Source organism: Mobula birostris, chromosome 2, assembly GCF_030028105.1.
Source record: "Mobula birostris isolate sMobBir1 chromosome 2, sMobBir1.hap1, whole genome shotgun sequence".
Lineage (NCBI taxonomy): Eukaryota > Metazoa > Chordata > Chondrichthyes > Myliobatiformes > Myliobatidae > Mobula > Mobula birostris.
The window spans coordinates 3,923,650-3,941,288 of NC_092371.1; the positions used below are offsets into that span (position 1 = coordinate 3,923,650).

General features: G+C 44.4%; 1 protein-coding gene across 8 annotated transcripts in view; it reads left to right on the forward strand.

Annotated features, from left to right (window-relative positions):
- The window catches only part of gatad2b (GATA zinc finger domain containing 2B), a 141,488-nt gene that overhangs the window by 48,411 nt on the left and 75,438 nt on the right, over window positions 1-17,639 (forward strand). For 3 of the 8 annotated variants that reach the window (XM_072281114.1, XM_072281106.1, XM_072281099.1), the window contains exon 1: window positions 17,380-17,607. The exons of 3 other annotated variants lie outside the window; for them this stretch is intronic. In XM_072281114.1, coding sequence (XP_072137215.1) covers window positions 17,501-17,607 — 107 coding nt within the window. In that variant the 5' untranslated portion in view covers window positions 17,380-17,500. Of the gene's footprint in view, window positions 1-17,379; window positions 17,608-17,639 lie in introns of those variants that run through there. 2 more of the 8 variants (XM_072281093.1, XM_072281148.1) reach the window with 2 other exon arrangements.

Below are 17,639 nucleotides of genomic sequence, written 5' to 3' on the forward strand. Positions count from 1 at the left end.
ATTTCAACTGTTTTGAATATTGATCTACAACCTCATCCTATTACTGCCATTTTTGGTTTATCAATGATAGAACATCATCTGACCCCCTCAGCTTGTTGGATGATTGCTTTTGTTACACTAATGGCTAGAAGATCCATACTATTGAATTGGAAAGAGATTAATCCTCCTACCACATTCATTGGTTTTCTCAAACTATGTCTTGTTTAAATTTAGAAAAAATTAGAAGTGGCATTTATGACCCATCTACTAAATTTGATGAGATTTGGAGACCATTTATTCGATATTTTCACAAGATGTAATTTGGCCCTTTCCAATTCTGTTTTGTTACTTCAGTATATGGGGAGAGGAGCGGAAGTAGCGACACTATTGGTTTTATCTGAGGTATCATAATAGCCCTTTTTCTTTTTTTCCTCTTTAGTTTTCTTCTAATTTGGTTAGATTAGGTTTTTTTTCCTAATGGGATATATTTTTTTTTCTTTTTTTGTTTTTTTTTATGATAGTTTTGTATTTTCGTGTATATTTTCTCTATATTTTACTGGTAATTTTGCGAGATTTTGAGAGGTTTATTAAATATGTGCCATTTGAGTTTATACTTGTATAAACCAATTATTATCAATATAATCCCAATTACTCAGTACTTATTTTTTGTAATGTTTATGATGTTGAAATTAATAAAAAGATTGAAAAAGAAAGATTTAAAAGGTGGGGGGAGGGGAGAGAAGCACAAGGTCATAGGTGAAATCCAAAGGGGGAGGGATGAAGTAAAGAGCTTGGAAGTTGATTGGTGAAAGAGATACAAGCCTGGAGAAGAGGGAGTGATAGAAGAGGATAGAAAAGACCATGGAAGAAAGAAAAAGGGGAAGGAGCACGAGGGACGGGCAAGGAGATAAGGTGACAAAAGGAAAAGGGGATGTGGAATGGTGATGGAGGAGAGATTACCGGAAGTTTGAGAAATCAGTGTTCATGCCATCAGGTTGGAGGCTACCCAGACAGAATATAAGGTGTTGTTCCTATCTGAGTGTGGCCTCATCACGACAGTGGAGGTAGCCATTGGTAGACATATCGGAATGGGAATGGGAAGTGGAATCAAAATGGGTTGCCACTGGGAGATACCGCTTTTTCTGATGGACGGAATGTATATGCTCGGCTAAGGGATCTCCCATCTGTTGGGTCTCAGTGGTTTACAGGAGGTCACATCAGGAGCACTGGGCACAGTATATGACCCCAACAGACTCACAGGCGAAGTATTGTCTCACCTGGAAGGACTGTTTGGGACCCTGAATGGTAGTGAGGGAGGTGATGTGGGGGCAGGTGTAGTTCTTGTTCCATCCTGCATTTTCCTTAGCTGCATTGATGATGGCATTGGTGCTGCTTCCTGCACCCATGTGGAATTCATCGACTTCATCCACCCTGCCCTCAAATTCACCTGGTCCATTTCCAACACCTCCCTCCCCTTTCTCGATCTCCGTGTCTCTATATCTGGCGACAGCTTATCTACTGATGTCTATTACAGACCCACAGACTCTCACAGTTACCTGGACTATACCTCCTCCCACCTTGTCCCTTTCTCTCAATTCTTCCGCCTCCACTCATCTGCTCTGAGGATGAGGCTTTTCATTCCAGAACGAAGGAGATATCCTCCTCCTTCCTCCACCATCAACACTGCCCTCAACTGCATCTCTTTCATTTCACACTCGTCTGCCCTCACTCCATCTTCACATCACCCCACTTCTTGAACTCATCTACTACCCCACAAGCCTCCGCGTCCAGCACATAGTTCTCCAGAACTTCTGCCATATCCAACAGGATCCCACCACCTAGCACATCTTTCCCTCTCCCCCCTCCCCACACTGTCTGCTCTCCATAGGGATCGCTCCCTATGTGACTCCCTTGTCCATTTGTCCTTCCCCACTGATCTGCCTTCTGGCACTTATCCTTACAAGTGGAACAAGTGCTACACCTGCCCCTACACCTCCTCCCTCACTACCATTCAGGGCCCCAATCAGCCCTTCCAGGTGAGGCGACGTTTCACCTGTGAGTCTGTTGGAATATACTGTGTCTGGTGCTCCCGACGTGGCCTCCTGTATATCGGTGAGACCCGACGTCATTTGGGAGACTGCTTCGCCGAGCACCTATGTTCCATCTGGCAGGAAAAACAGGATCACTCAGTGGCCACTTATTTTAATTCAACCCCATTCCCATTCCGATATGTCTATCCATGGCCTCCTTCACTGTCGTGATGAGGCCACACTCAGTTTAGAGGAACAACGCCTTGTATTCCATCTGGGTAGCCCCCAACCTGATGGCACGAACATGGATTTCTCAAACTTCCAGGAATGCCTCCACCCTTCACCATTCCACATCCTCTTTTCCCTCTCTCACCTGTTTGTCTGTCATGGTAATAGTTGAGCTAAACATTGCCTTCCGGGAAGAAAGGTATGGTGGTGTTTCATTCTGGTTCTCGTTGAGATGGAGGTGAATTGTAAACCAAGCTTGGTTCTGTCATGGCTGGAATGGCTGTGATCAATCTGGATCTACCACCGGAACTTGACGCTCATTAGCTCCCAGTGAGAAGTAGGAAAACGGAGGTCACAATGCGAGTTGTTAAGAAGCAGATGGGTGCAGACTTCAGTTTCCTACTGTCTTGGGAGTATTGTTGGTGCCATTAAATGGACTTGCCTCTGAAGGAGAGATGTCAGCGTAATGATCCCAATAATGGAACAAAACTGACAGCCGGTTGCTGCTGCCACACAGTTCCAACAATCACATGGGTTTCTCCTGGTTTCAATCTCGCTGCTGTCTGTAAGGAGTTTATACTTTCTTGCCATGATCCCATGGGTTTCCTCCGGCTGCTCGGGGTTCCTCCACATTCCAAAGATGTACGGGTTAGTAGGTTAATTGGTGGCAAGGGCTTATTGGGCCATGCTGTATCTCTGAATAAACTATAAAAACCCCCAAAGGCGCAAGTTACAACGTAGAAAAGTACTGCACAGGAACACGACCTTCGGTCCATAGTGTTGTGCTACTAATTAAACACCTACCTAAACTAATCCCTTCTGCATGCATGATGTCCATATCTTTCCGTCCCCTGCACATTTACAGTCCTATCTAAAAGCCTTTTATATGTCTCTATTGTATTTCCACCGGGATACAACACTGGGCAGCACGGGAGGTCGTTCCTGCCTGTGGCCATGGAGGGTCAGACACCCTGAGCCAATAGACTGGTCCTGGACTTATTTTCCATCTGGCATAGTTTGCATTTTGGTGTTTGATTGTTTGTGGTTTTTGTATTGCTATATTTATGCTCTATTCTTGGTTGGTGCAGCTGTAACGAAACCAAATTTCCCTCGGGATTAATGAAGTATATCTATCTATCTATCTATCTGCCTCCACTATCACACTGACAGCACATTCCAGGTACCCACTACTGTGTTTTTAAAATGTACTTGCCCCCACACATCTCCTTTCAAGTTGACCTCCTTTCACCTTAAATCCGTGTCTTCTGGAATCAGACAGTTCAACCCTGGGGAAAGAAATGCCACTGTTTAATCTTATCTATGCCTCTCATAATTAGATTAATTAGTTACTGCATATTGCCGCTGGTCTAGGTGGGTGGCAGGAAATTGGCAGGAGGTGGGTGAGTTGGTCGATGTCTGACAGAGAATAGGTTAGAGGGAAATTAGTGGGACTGATGCTCTGAGCACTAGCATAGACTCAATGGGGCAAATGGTCCCCTGTATCTTAAAGAAATGTGCAAGAGAAAGCTTGATTCCAAATAAATGAGCCTAGCTATCATTCCATTGTGTTGTATTCATCATCCTGTGACTAATGATGAAACAATAGCCATTTTCCATTAGAAGCCAGGAGCGGTTGCTTTCCAAGATGTTTATAAGATGGTGATAGCTAAACAAAGCAATTCTGGCCTAAAAATGAGTACTGACTCACATCATGTCTGCCCTTTCACCCTTAACAAGCAGTCACTGTGAAGAATCTATATAACGTGGCTTGGCTGGAGGTCACTTGCCTGATTTGGAGAATCAACTGAGGTGGATGCAAATTTTGGAGTATTACTTCTTTTGGACTATTTTGGACTATTTCTTTTTTTTTAGGGAAAACTTAACATTTGCTAATTGGAGTTACTGTTCTGAGGTTTGTCATTATTAACTAGAGAAAATCTGCAGGTGCTGGAAATCCAAGCAACATACAAAATGCTGGAGGAACTTAGCAGGCCAGGCAGCATCTATGGAAAAAAGCATAGTCGATGCTTCGGGCTGAACCCTACGGCAGGACTGGAGAAAAAAAATAAGGAGTGGATTTAAAAGATGGGGGAGGGGAGAGAGAACCACAAGGTGATGGGTGAAACCAGGAGGGGGAGAGATGAAGTAAAGGGCTGGGACGTTGATTGGTGAAAGGAATACAAGGCTGGAGAAGATAGGAGAGAACAGAAGGCCATGGAAGAAAGAAGAGAGGGGAGGAGCACCAGAGGGAGGCGATGGGCAGGCAAGGAGATGAGGTGAAAGAGGGAAAGGGAGACGGGGAATGGTGAAAGGGATGGCAGGGCCATTACCAGAAGTTCGAGAAATCCTCTGCTGTCATTATGAGGCCACACTCAGGTTGGAAGAACAACACCTTGTATTCTGTCTGGGTAGCCTCCAACCTGATGGCGTGAACATTGACTTCTCTAACTTCTGGTAATGTCCCCCACCCCCACCATTCCACATCCTCTTTTCCCTCTCTCACCTTATCTCCTTGCCTGCCCATTGCCTCCCTCTGGTGCTCTCCCATCGCCCCACTTTTTTCTTCCATGGCCTTGTGTTCTCTCCTATTTTACTCTCCCTTTTCTTTCACCAATCAGCTCTTTACTTCATCCCTCCCCCTACCAGTTCCACCTATCACCTTGTGTTTCTCTCTCCCTCCCCCTACCAGTTCCACCTATCACCTTGTGTTTCTCTCTCCCTCCCCCTACCAGTTCCACCTATCACCTTGTGTTTCTCTCTCCCTCCCCCACCTTTTAAATCTACTCCTCGTCTTTTTTTCTTCTCCAGTCCTACCGAAGAGTCTTGGCCCAAAATATTGACTGTATTTTATTTCCATAGATGCTGCCTGGCCTGCTGAGTTCCTGCAGCATTTTGTTTGTTGTCATTAATAATTTTGTTAGATTTCACAAGTCCTGAAGAACCTGAGAGTGAACCTGTCCTGCTGAGGTTTTCTGGCATTTTCCATCTTCTGCTTCTGGATCATGTTGGTTCAGTTTTTCTTATTCTGTTGGTATAAGTCTGGTGTGCCAGCCCGGTCCCAGAATGTTATTTAGACCCAGATGCTCCCCGATGGTAACTGCTCCCATTAAGCCAATTCAACTTGTCCTGTCACAGACACTCCTATTGTTCTACACATTACCCCACCTTCTCACTTACTGAAAATTAACCCGTCTTTTCCTTTCCCAGTTCCAACAAAGTTTTGCGGATCTGAAGTGTTGATTGCACTTCCCACAAATGCTTCCTGGCCTGCAATTTTTCCAGCATTGTGCATTTTTATTTCAGACTTCATGCATCTGCAGCTATAGTTGATTTTCATGTACAGCAGACCTGCTTCCCTAATACGCCACCTCAGAATCCCAAGGAGATGAAGACACAAAAAACTGCAGTTGCTGGAATTCAGAGCAACAAAGAATTGGTTGAAATCTCCCTTTCCTCCCATAGATTTTACAATTATTTGTGTTCATACGTTAGTGGGTATGGATATCACTGGCACTGTTATTAATGCCTTCTCAACTATGATTGTTTGTTATGTGCCGTGTCATATAACGTAGGCCCAATTCATCCAGTCAAGGAACAAGGATCAATCTCACTCGCCATATACATTTACATCTATACGAAATCTGCTGGGGTGTGTTGGGCAGGGTATGACATGCAACAAAAAACATTCAATGATTATAATGAATTATATACAACAAAGTTAGAAGTTAAAATATGAATACAGAATAAAATGTGCATAAATACTAGCACATAAACAGCATTCTAAAAAGTGTAAACACTTCATGGGAAAAGGGGTAATAGGGCCACCAAGCTCAACCCATTTGTCCATGTTTGGCCCATATCCCTCTAAACCCTCGTATCCATGCACATACTTATCCAAATGTTTTTTTAACTCTTGTTATTGTACCTCCCTCAACCGTTTTCTCTGGCAGCTCTTTACATATATACATCACCCTCTGAGTGAAGAAGTTGTTCCTCTAGTCCTTTTTAAATATTTCACCTTCACCTTAAACCTATGCCATCTTGTTTTCTATTCCCCTTTGCTGGGAAAACTACTATGTGTGTTTATCTATCTATACCCCTCAATCAATAGACAATAGATGCAGGAGTAGGCCATTCGGCCCTTTGAGCCGGCACTGCCATTCACTGTGATCATGGCTGATCATCCACAATCAGTATCCAGTTCCTGCCTTATCCCCATAACCTTTGATTCTGCTATCTTTAAGAGCTCTATCCATCTCTTTTTTGAAAGCATCCAGAGACTTGGCCTCCACAGCCTTCTGGGGCAGAGCATTCCATATATCCACCACTCTCTGGGTGAAAAAGTTTTTCCTCAACTCCGTTCTAAATGGCCTACCTCTTATTCTTAAACTGTGGCCTTTGGTTCTGGACTCACCCATCAGCGGGAACATGCTTCCTGCCTCCAGTGTGTCCAATCCCTTAATAATCTTATATGTTTCAATAAGATCCCCTCTCAGCCTTCTAAATTCCAGAGTATACAAGCCCAGTCACTCCAATCAGACTCCTGCCTTCCATCCTTTATTACTGATACAGTCTTCCATGACCCTGAGATCCCATTATTATGTTCTATCAGTAGGGCTTCCCCCACCCACCCCAGACGTAACTGTCCACTCAGTTTTTTAAGTGTATAACAGAACTTCCTACTTTAGTAACATCCCACGTAACTGCGTGTATTAACCCATATGCCTTCTGATGAGCCACTAAGCTGAAGCTCAATGTATTTGGTTGACGTGGACCAGTTGGACTGAAGGGACTGTTTCTGTGTTCAATGACTTTATGCCCTCTTAGATCCAATTATCACTATCCAGGGACTTCAACAATTGTTAGTAAAGCAGACTGTGACTGGATTCTTCCATGTTCAAATTGGGTGCAATGTTTCCCAGAGTACAACAGTGACTAGATGTCAAAGATTGGTTGTAAAATTCTTTGGACAGTGAAACATTCTCTGGTCATGACAAACATCATATAATTGCCAAACTAGCCATCCTTCCACAAGCAGTGAGCATTCCCCATGTCACTGGAGCAAACTACTGTTTTTTTTTCAAGAATGGCGTCCACTCGGGAAAGTATGCAAGAACTCTGTTTAATATTTCATCAGAAGCAAGCAATGCAGGGGTTAGTGCTGCTGCCTATGGGTTCCAGTGATGTGGGTTTGACGTTGATCTCTGGTGCTGTCTGTGTGGGGTTCACCCATTCTCCCAATGATTGTGTAGGTTTCCTCCCAGAGGCGTGTGGGTCAATGGTCACTGGAAAAAAAATAATTATTTCCTGATGTAGGCAAATTGTAGAATCTGGAGAAGATGATGGGAATGTAGGGAATATAGGTTCCAAAAAATAAGTGACAATCATTGGAAAATACAGCATGGAAACAGGACCTTTGTCTTACCAAATTCTCACTAACCATCAAAAGGCAATTTTTACACTAATCCCACCCTAACCCATTTTATTCACTCCATATTCCCAAGATCTTCTCCAGCCCTTTCTCCTGAATCTTCCTCTCACATATACTAGGGGCAATTTACAGAGCCTGATTCCGTGCTGTATATTTTTGAGACGTAGAGTAAACCAGAGCACCCCACACGCTCACAGAGAAAATGTGCAAACTCTGCATAGACAGTGAAGGTCAGGATTGAACTTGAGTCGCTGACGCTGCGAGGCAGCACCTGTGCCATTGTGGAGCTCTATTGCGTCTATTCTGCCAGCTGTTGCACACTTGATGTGCCGAATGCCCTCCTGGGAAGTGGCTTGGTAGAGGTGCTGGAATGTCAGATTGGATTCTGACTCAAGCAGGCTTGGAGATTTAGGGGAAATGTCAGTTGGTGAGTCAGGCTTGCAGTGAATTGGCCAACGTTTGAAGTTCATTCCTCAGAGGAAGCTGGAACAAAATGACTTGGTGATGAGCAGACTGTGGAGGGCAAGGGAGCAGAGAGTTGACCAAATACGAAAACAGACTCGCTGCTCTTCAGCTATTGGGCTTCCTCACTCATTTTCTGGGTGAAGTCAAAGTCAACTTTATTCTCATATGTGCATGTGCAATGAAAAACTTGCCTGGAGCAGCTTCACTGGCACATAGCTTCAGATAAGCAGCATTCACAAGAAAAACATAAACATAAATAAAACAATTTTTGCAAGAAAGAGCAAAATTAAAACTGAAAAAGAAAACAATGTCCATGTAGTCCACAGTGATCAAAGTAGTCACAATGTTGCTAAACTCTTGGTGGTTATGGTTTTGCTGGTTGGTTCAAGAACTGAATAGTTGAAGGGAAGTACCTGGTGATGAACCTGGTGGTGTGGGACTTCAGGTTCTGTACCTCCTGCCCCATGGCAGCTGCAAGAAGATGACATAGCCTGGATAGTGGGGGTCTTTGGCGATGGATCTTGTCTTGAGGTACCGCCTTTTGTAGAAACTGCCGATGGTGGAGAGGAATGTGCCCGTGATGTATCGGACACAGTCCACTATCCTCTCACTCATTCGATTTGCTGTACCAGACCATCGTACAACCAGTCAGGATACTTTCAACAGTACATCTGTAGAAGTTTGTCAGTGTTTGGTGACATTCTGAGCCTCCTTAAGTTTCTGAGAACAAAGATGTTGGCGCACCTTTTCTTGTGATTGCATCCATGTGCTGTATCCACGAAGTGAAGTTCGCAGTGCAAGATCATTTAATAAGCTCATGACTCACAGGTTGTTTCAGTGACACGCTCTTGTTCCTTCAGGGAACTGTCTCCTTGAAGCCAGTGATTGGTTTATTACTGAGGTACAGTGAAAAGCTTTGTCTGCATGATACCCAGACAGATTATTCCATATATGAGTGTATTAAAATAATAAGGAAAACAATGCAAAATATAGCATTACAGAATCAGAATCAGGTTCATAATCTCTGACATTTCCAGCAGCATGACAGGGCAAGATGTAAAAATCACCGTGAGTTACAAAAATAAATGGTGCTAAGAAGGAACAATAAGGTAGTGGTCATGGGTTACTGACCCGTTCAGAAATATGATGGCAGAGGGAACAAAGGTGTCCTAAGATGTTGAATGTGGGTCTTCAGGCTCCTGTACCACGTCAGCGGTAGTGACAAGGAGAGGCCATGTCCCAGGTGACGAGGGCACCTTCTTGAGGCACCACAATGGTGGAGGGATTGAACTTGTGGTGGGGCTGGCTGAGCCTACAACCCGCTATAGCCCCTTTTCAGCCTGTGCGTTGGAGCCTCCACACAGGCAGTGATGCAGCCATTTGCAATACTCTCCAAGATACATCTGTAGAAATCTGCCGGAATCTTCGGTGCCATACCAACTCTCTAACTCTTAATGGTAACAGAGAAAGTGGATTGCAGCGAGACAAATAAAGTGAGCAGTGATCAGTAGAGATGGATTATAAGGGAAGCGGTTTGGTATACAAGAGAGAAAGAAGTAGAAGTTCAAGTGTGCTGTGGCTAGTGTGGAGGGTAATCAGTGGGTAGCTCAGTCAAGGCTGGCATCCATCCTTGCATTGAGGCAGTTCACGTGGCAAAACTGAGTGGAAAAAAATGTGTTCGTAGCAGTTCACATTGGACAAGATGGCAAAATTGTAACCAACAATTATGACAGGTAGTAATATTTATTGATGGGAAAAAACAACCCTAACAAGTTTAGGGGATTATTCTGCCCAAGATTAATTTTAAATTGGGATCGTGCTCAGCGCTGATATCATAGGCCAGAGAGCCTGTTCCCTCCTCCATCATCCTTGCATGATTACTTGGGAGGCCTGCATTTTCTGGATTGAGACCCATTTTTATACCTTGGTTGACCCACAGTGTCACCGCTGAGCCTGGCCACTGTTACAGCTACCTATACCTGCTGATAACCTGCACAAAGTTTAGAACGCATATCTGGATTGGGTGGGCCAAGAGGAGGCCGTTCTTCCCCCAAACCAATATTATCATGATCTGCACCTCAGCATTTTCCCTTCTTTCCAACAAATTACCTGGTTACCCCCAACCCAAAAAGAAACCATCAACCTCAGTCTACAGCTCCAGTTGACCTCCAGCCCTCCTTCCCAGCAGACTATCCTGTGTGGAAAGGGTTTTGCATTTCCTTTACCATATCTATGAAGAATGGCTTGGCTCTCATTTTAAGGTTTCTTTGTTCTGCACTCCCTTGTTAGGGGAAATAGTTTCTCTCTCAACCCTGTGAGATCCTTTATCTCCCTTAAGCACGTCATTTCAGATCAGAATACAAACCAGGTCTGTGAAATCTGTCCTTGTAACTTAACTCATTGAAGTCCCAGGTCTTTCTTTGTGCTTGATTCATTTCTAAAGGCCAATTACCACAAGATCACAATCACAGAATAAGAGTCCTGACGCACCACCCCTCTCCCCCCCCACCTCCGTGACATAGTCCTTGCACATACAAGTCAACAAAACTATATAAAATATCATAAAAAAATACAACAACACAGAATATCAGCCCTCACTGTACAAACTCACTGGTTTGATCTCTCTGTTCCCCTCCGATTCCAAATTCCTTGCCATTTAAGAAATGGTTGCCACTTAAGAAATGGGTTCCCAAGCTGAGCTCTATCATGCATCCATATTTAAGAAAAACATTTGATTTTGCATCCCACCCCATGATTTCAAACTTGCAGATCCCCGCTGTCTTTTATTTTAGCCTGAGGTGTGCTGTTGTAGGCAGGATTCTCTGAAGAGAAATGCCTGTGTGTCTCGTGGTTTGTTCTCCAGTACAATAGGGAGAACATGAGGGAAACACGAGGAATTCTGCAGATGCTGGAAATTCAAGCAACACACAGTCCTGACGAAGGGTCTCGGCCTGAAACGTCGACTGTACCTCTTCCTAGAGATGTTGCCCGGCCTGCTGAGAACATGAGGGATATGAAATTCTTGGATCCTCGCTTACTTACTAAATAATGCTTACTTGTCCTGCCTTCAGTGGACCCCAGTCTGTTCCACAGCTTCATTCTTGGCACCAACAATCATTCCATGGTCAAAGTCACTTCGATCACATTTCTTCCCATCCTGATGTTTGGTCTGACCAACAACTGACCCTCTTGACCATTATCTGCATGCGTTTAGTCATAGTCATAGTCATACTTTATTGATCCCGGGGGAAATTGGTTAAGCATTGAGCTGGGGCCACATGATTGATTAGATATTTGTGTTATCGAGCAGTTGTACCTCGTAAAGTGGCCACTGAGTGTGTATACCCCGTATAACTTCTTGTCCTTTGAACAAAGTACACAAAATTCTGGGTAAGGCTGCATCAATGGAGCGTACTTTTTGAGCGAAGACCCTTCATAAGTCCTTTAAATCTGTTTTGCCATTCAGTATGTAACATGGCTGAGTTATAGTTAGCGAGGGCACAACATCACCTCACAGAGACTGGTGAATGTTTCTGGAGCTGGAGGGCTTGAGTTGTAAGGAGAGACTGGACATGCAGTGACTGATTGTCAAGGAGTGGAGGAGCATCAGGCTTTATAAGATGGGTAGTCACACTCTTTTTCTCAGGGTAGGAGAATTTAAAACCAGAGGCTGGAGGTTTAAGGTAGGAGAGGGAAGATTTAAAGGGGAACTGTGGGGCAAGTTTTTCATGTGGGTTTATGGAATGAGAAAGTACATGTACTGCTACAATATTTAAAAGACATTTGTACAGGTACATGGATAAAAAAGAGACTTAGAGGAGCATGGACCAAATGCTGGCACATGGTGCTAACTTGGGAAGGCACCTTGGTTGGCATGGATGAATGGTTTCTGTGCTGTAAAACTCTTTGTCCCTGTGTCCACAATCCCAGCATTGTCTGATGTCTTTTCTGTCTAGAAATCCTATCATCTCCACAGTCTCCTGTTGTGGAAGTTCGATAGGTTCACCATCCTCTGCAAGATAATGTTGTAGCTCTATAAAACTCTAGTTACACCGAGTTAAACTCTAGTTACATCTAGCTTTAGAGAGAGCACAAAGGAGATTTACCAGGATGTTGCCTATATTAGAGACCATGTCTTAGGGGAAAGGTTGAGTGAGGTAGGGTTTTTCCTCTTTGGAGTGATGGAGGATGAGTGGGAGATTAGAGTTGTATAGATAATAAGAGAAATAGATAGAGTTGGCAGTCAGCATGTTTTTCCAGGGCAGCATTGGCTAATATGAAAGAGCATACTTTTAAGGTGATTGGAGGAAAGTAGAGTGGAGATGTCAGAGATGGTTTTTTTTTACAGAGTGGTGGGTGCATGGATTGCTGGTGGTGAAAGTAGATATATTAGGGAAATTTAAGAGACTCTTAGATATGCACATGGGTGAAAGAGAAATGGCAACACTCACAACATGCTGGAGGAGCTCAGCAGGTCGGGCAGCATTCGTGGAAACGCTCAGTCGACGTTTCGGGCCGGAACCCTTCGTCAGGACCAACGAAGGGTTCTGGCCCGAAACGTTGACTGATTGTTTCCATGGATGCTGCCCGACCTGCTGAGTTCCTCCAGCGTGTTGTGAGTGTTGCTTTGACCCCAGCATCTGCAGATTATTTTGTGTGAAAGAGAAATGGAGTGCTGAGTGAGAGGAAAGGGTTAGACTGATCTTGGAGTGGGGTCAAAGAGCCTGTACTGTGCTGTACTATTCACCCATTCTGATGAAGGGGCTGTGCCCAAGAGGTCACTGTTCATTTTCCTTCAGAGATGCTGCTTGACCTGCTGAGCTTCCCTAGCATGCAGAAGCTGCATTTCCTTAAACTGGTAAATGTTTCTCATTCTTTGAGATTAACCGTAAGAGCACAAGTGTTGGTTTGACACTTACTGACTTGGCATAACATGGGTAGCACCTCCTTCCCTCCTACTGATCAGCAGATACATTATTAGAAATGGCCCAGCCTCGAGCGCTGGGAGGAGGTGGGGAGCATGTGGTTTAACATCTAAAAGCCAGATGCAAGCAAGGAATGTAACAGAGCTTAAGGCGTCTAGAGGGAAAATGGGAAGATTGGCACAGCTATCAGAGCAGCCATCTGACAGTTGCAGAGACCCAGGTTCAATCCCAGCAGTGCAGAAAGAATTCAGAAATCAGGTTTATTATCACTGGCGTGTATGATGTGAAATTTGTTGTTTTACAGAAGTAGTGAAGTGCAAAAACTTAAAGTGACTATAAAAACATAAAAGCAAGGATGTACTGCTGAGGCTTTGCAAGTCATTGATCAGACTATTATGATCTATTTTGGGTCCCATATCTAAGGAAGGATGTGCTGGTCCAGAGGAGGTCCACACGAATGATCCCAGGAATGAAAGGCTTAACCTGTTTTATGTCTGGGGGCCTCTACTCGATGGAGTCCCAAAGGATCTCATTGAAGCCTAACAGATACTGAAAGACTCGGATAGAGTAAACATGGAGAGGATGTTTCTATCAGTATGAGTGTTCAGGACCAGAAGGCACAGCCTCAGAATAAAGGAATGTCCTTATAGAACAGAGATGAGGAGGAATTTCTTCAGCCGAGGTCTGGTGAATTTGTGGACATCGTTTCCACAGAGGGCTCTGGAGGCCAAATTGATGTATATTTAAGGAAGAGATTAATAGCTACTTGGTTGGTAAAGGGTTACAGGGAAAAGGCAGGAGAATAGGGATAGAGAAAAAAATTCAGCCACGATTAAATGGCAAAGTAGGGTTGATGCACCAAATGGCCTGATTTTGCTCCTGTATCTTATACTCTGATCTCTGGTGCTGTGTGTGTGGAGTTTATATGTTATCCCCATCTTGATGTGCTTGGTAAGTGGATTAATTGGCTGCTGTAAATTGCTCCTCCCTTCAGTGTGTAGGTGAGGGGTAGAATTTTGCAGGGTTAGTTGGTGGGAATGTGAAGAGAATAAATTGGGATTATTGTAGGATTTGGGGGGATGCTGGGTTTTGATGGTCTGAAGGGCCTGATTCTATCCTGTATGTCTGGGTCCACGCTGCCATAAATTACATGAGCAGAAAGAATGACCCCCATCACAAAGTGGGAAACTGCAACTTGACCCTGGGCCTGGGTAACTGTCAGCCTTGAAGCTGAACCGGAATCAGGTTTATTTTTGCTGACATATGTTGTGAAGTTTGTTGTTTTGTGACAGCAGTACAGTGAAATACATAAAATACACTATCAATTACAAACAAATAAAAAGTGCAAAAGACGAATAGTAAGTTAGCGATCATGGATTCGTGGACTGTTCAGAAATCTGACGGTGGAGGGGAAGAAGCTGTTCCTAAAATGTTGAGTGTGTGTGTTCACACTTCTGTACCTCCTCCATGGTATTAGTGATGAGAAGAAGGCACATCCGAGATGGTGAGAGTCCTTAATGATGTGGTAGATTACTGACCCTGGCTGAAGCTTTTCTCTTTTCTTTTGTAATTTATTTTTTATTGAAGTTCATCATCAAACAAACATTTCCATAAGATGTATTTTAGATACTGATGAAGCTTTTCATTCTTTGAAGTTACACTAATGTCTTTGGAGACAAAAGTACCAATGGAACTTGCTCATAGAAGAATTGGCATTGATTTAGTGAATGGGAATCTAGATGAACACGGAGGAAGAAAGATTAAAAGCACAATCTGATATGGCAGGAGGATGGTGTGTGGCCAATGAATTGACACAGGTTTGTTGGGCTGAATTACTGTTTCTGAGCTGTGGATTCTGTGCAGTTTATGTTTAAAAAATCCCACACTGCTGGTCTATAAAGTCAAAGTCAAGTTGATTGTCATATGCACACGTACATATTTGCATAGGTGCAGTGAAAAACTTACTTGCAGCAGCATCACAGTCACATAACATTAGATAACCAGAATTCATCAGGAAAATAAAATGTAAACGTAAATTATACTTAATTTTGACAAGAATGAAGAAAAAAATGAAGTTCCTTTTAGTGCAAAGTGATCAAAGTGGTCATAGTGCTGCTAAACTGTAGTGATTAGGGTTGTGCCGGTCACTTCAAGAACCGAGTGGTTGAAGGGAAGTAGCTGTTCTTGAACTTCAGACTTCTGTACCTCCTGCCCACTGGGAGCTGTGAGTGGAATAGATAATTTATTGAAGCCGGCCGTAGTTCTGAACTGTTGATCCAGAGACACCAGTTTGAAACTAGCACAGGGTTGTGGGAAATTACATTGATGTAATAACATAAATCTGGAATTTTTAACAAAATTCGTGATGGTAACCAGCTAATGATTTGCTGTAACCTATCTGAGCATTAAGATACTTGAGGGATAGAAATTTTCCATTCTTACCCAATCTGGTTTGTGCAATTCCAGACCCCTCGATTTGGACACGTTGAGAGATGGTCACTAAATACTGAAAATGCCAGAAATGTTCTTAATCTCATGGACGGAATTTCCAGCCCACAGCTGCTAGGTAAATAAGTATTCTGCTCACCACTCAGCGCCCTTAGCACACAGCCTGGGGCTGGGACTTGGAGCTGAGAATGCCATCACGTGGTTGATGTCATGGTCAATGATGTCATTCCTACTTTACCATATTATGACTTCTGAGATGGAGGATGGGCTGCTTCCACTTAATTTCTATGAAGGGTGCTATCGATCCACAGACTTCCACAAATGAGGCAGAAGGTGGCTGAGTTGGTAGTGTGTGAAGTGGTGGGCTCTTGAAGCTCTCACTCCCGTTCCAGTTGTGGGCTGGAGATTCCATGGACTCGGTAGGAGTGGAATGGTACAGCACAGAAACAGGCTCTTCAGCCCATTGTGTGTCTGCCATCCTCCGGCTATCTGCATTACAAATTCTTTTTTCCTCTCTTGGCCTGGAGCCACTTTGCAATGGTGCTTTAGGCGCCCACCTAAATAATATGAAAATTTGAGTCTATCTGTCTCAGTCACATTCAGACAGTGCAGTAAAATGTTGCATTGTTTCAAATGTCTGAATATTTTCCTCCTTGCCATGTGGTGGGAGTGTGATGTTGGAAGTGAATGGCCAGCCAGGCCCAACCAGCAGGGTGGCATTATGTCCAGTCAGCCGGTGTACGATTACATGTGATGTTATTTTCTTTTGACATTGTTGGGGAGTGGATATGAAATGTAACAACCAGAGAACTCCTCTCAAGTGACCTGGGTAGAGGCGAGAGTCATTAACACCCAAAAGAGGGAATGAGAAGCAGTTAGGTTGGCTGTCTGTACAGAGGGACTGTGCTTTGGACAGTACAGCACTGTCTCAGTGCTGGGGATCTTTACCTCAGTTGGGCTTGAATTCTCAAGCTGCTGCCTCTGAGGTGATATAGATATAGAGAGATGCAGCTCCTTTGTTTAACTTGACCCATTTACATTAATTCTACATTAGACATTTTCTGTTATTCTCCCCTCATCTCCCTCACTGCCTCAGATCTTCCCCTTCACTCACACGCTTGGAGATAGACAGCGGCCACTTAACCCACTGGTCCTGCACAGCATTAGGTTGTGGGAGGAAATTGGAGCACCCAGTGGAAACCCAGTAATTGCTGGCAGAATGTGCAAACTCCATGCACAGAAAGGCAGCAACAGAGGTCGAGACTGAGCCTGGGTCTGTGGAGCCGAGAGGCAGTGGATCTACCCCCCCCCCCATCCCCTCATCCCCGTCCGACCGTGCTACCAGACTGCCCAGTGACATTTACTAGTTGGGCAAGTTTTACAAAGCGGGGTTTGGCCTGCAAAAGATCACTTGCTCTCACCCAGTACAGGTGAGGGTCATCTCTGGGTTCAGTCCCCACATGGAATGAAATCATTTTGTCCAGCAGTCCATGGGCTGAACTAGGGTTTGGATGCATTGCCTCTTCCTCAGCACCCTTGCTGTCGAGTGAGTGCTACACCAGGGGCAACGTGTCCTTGTTGTCTATAGCCGCTAATGTGGAAACAACGAGCTTAAAGGGTTAAGAACGGTGTTTGGTGGGGTGGGGGGGGAGTTTAAACCGATACTGAAAGCGTGCTGGTGCCAAACAGGCGCTCCCGCTTGCATGGCAGTGAAAGAGTTAACCCACCCGAAGTCAGGCTTGAGCGGGCGATTGCGTGCATTTCTCCCAGCCTATTTACTCGGGACCGCCAAAAAAGAAGGGGGGGAAGAAAGTTTTTTTGGGAGATTACTATAGGCCTGAGGTTACGACTGGCTGGAACCGGTTCTTTACCTCGGACTGGAAGTCCGCAAGGCATTGTGGTCCACGGGTCCCTCACCGCTCTGTAAACATAAGCGCCTGGCAAGGTGTGCCCGCTTGAAAGGGTTTTGGCCGTCCCTGGAGGGATGGCACAGAATGTGGGGCTGCCCGGCCACTGTAGAGAGGGCTGCATTGAATCACTTCTTTCATTCTTCAAACAGCTGTGGGGAGCAGCAGTACAGGAGAGGGGAGGAGTCTGAGCTGTGAGTATCAAGAAATATGTGTGTATGTGTGT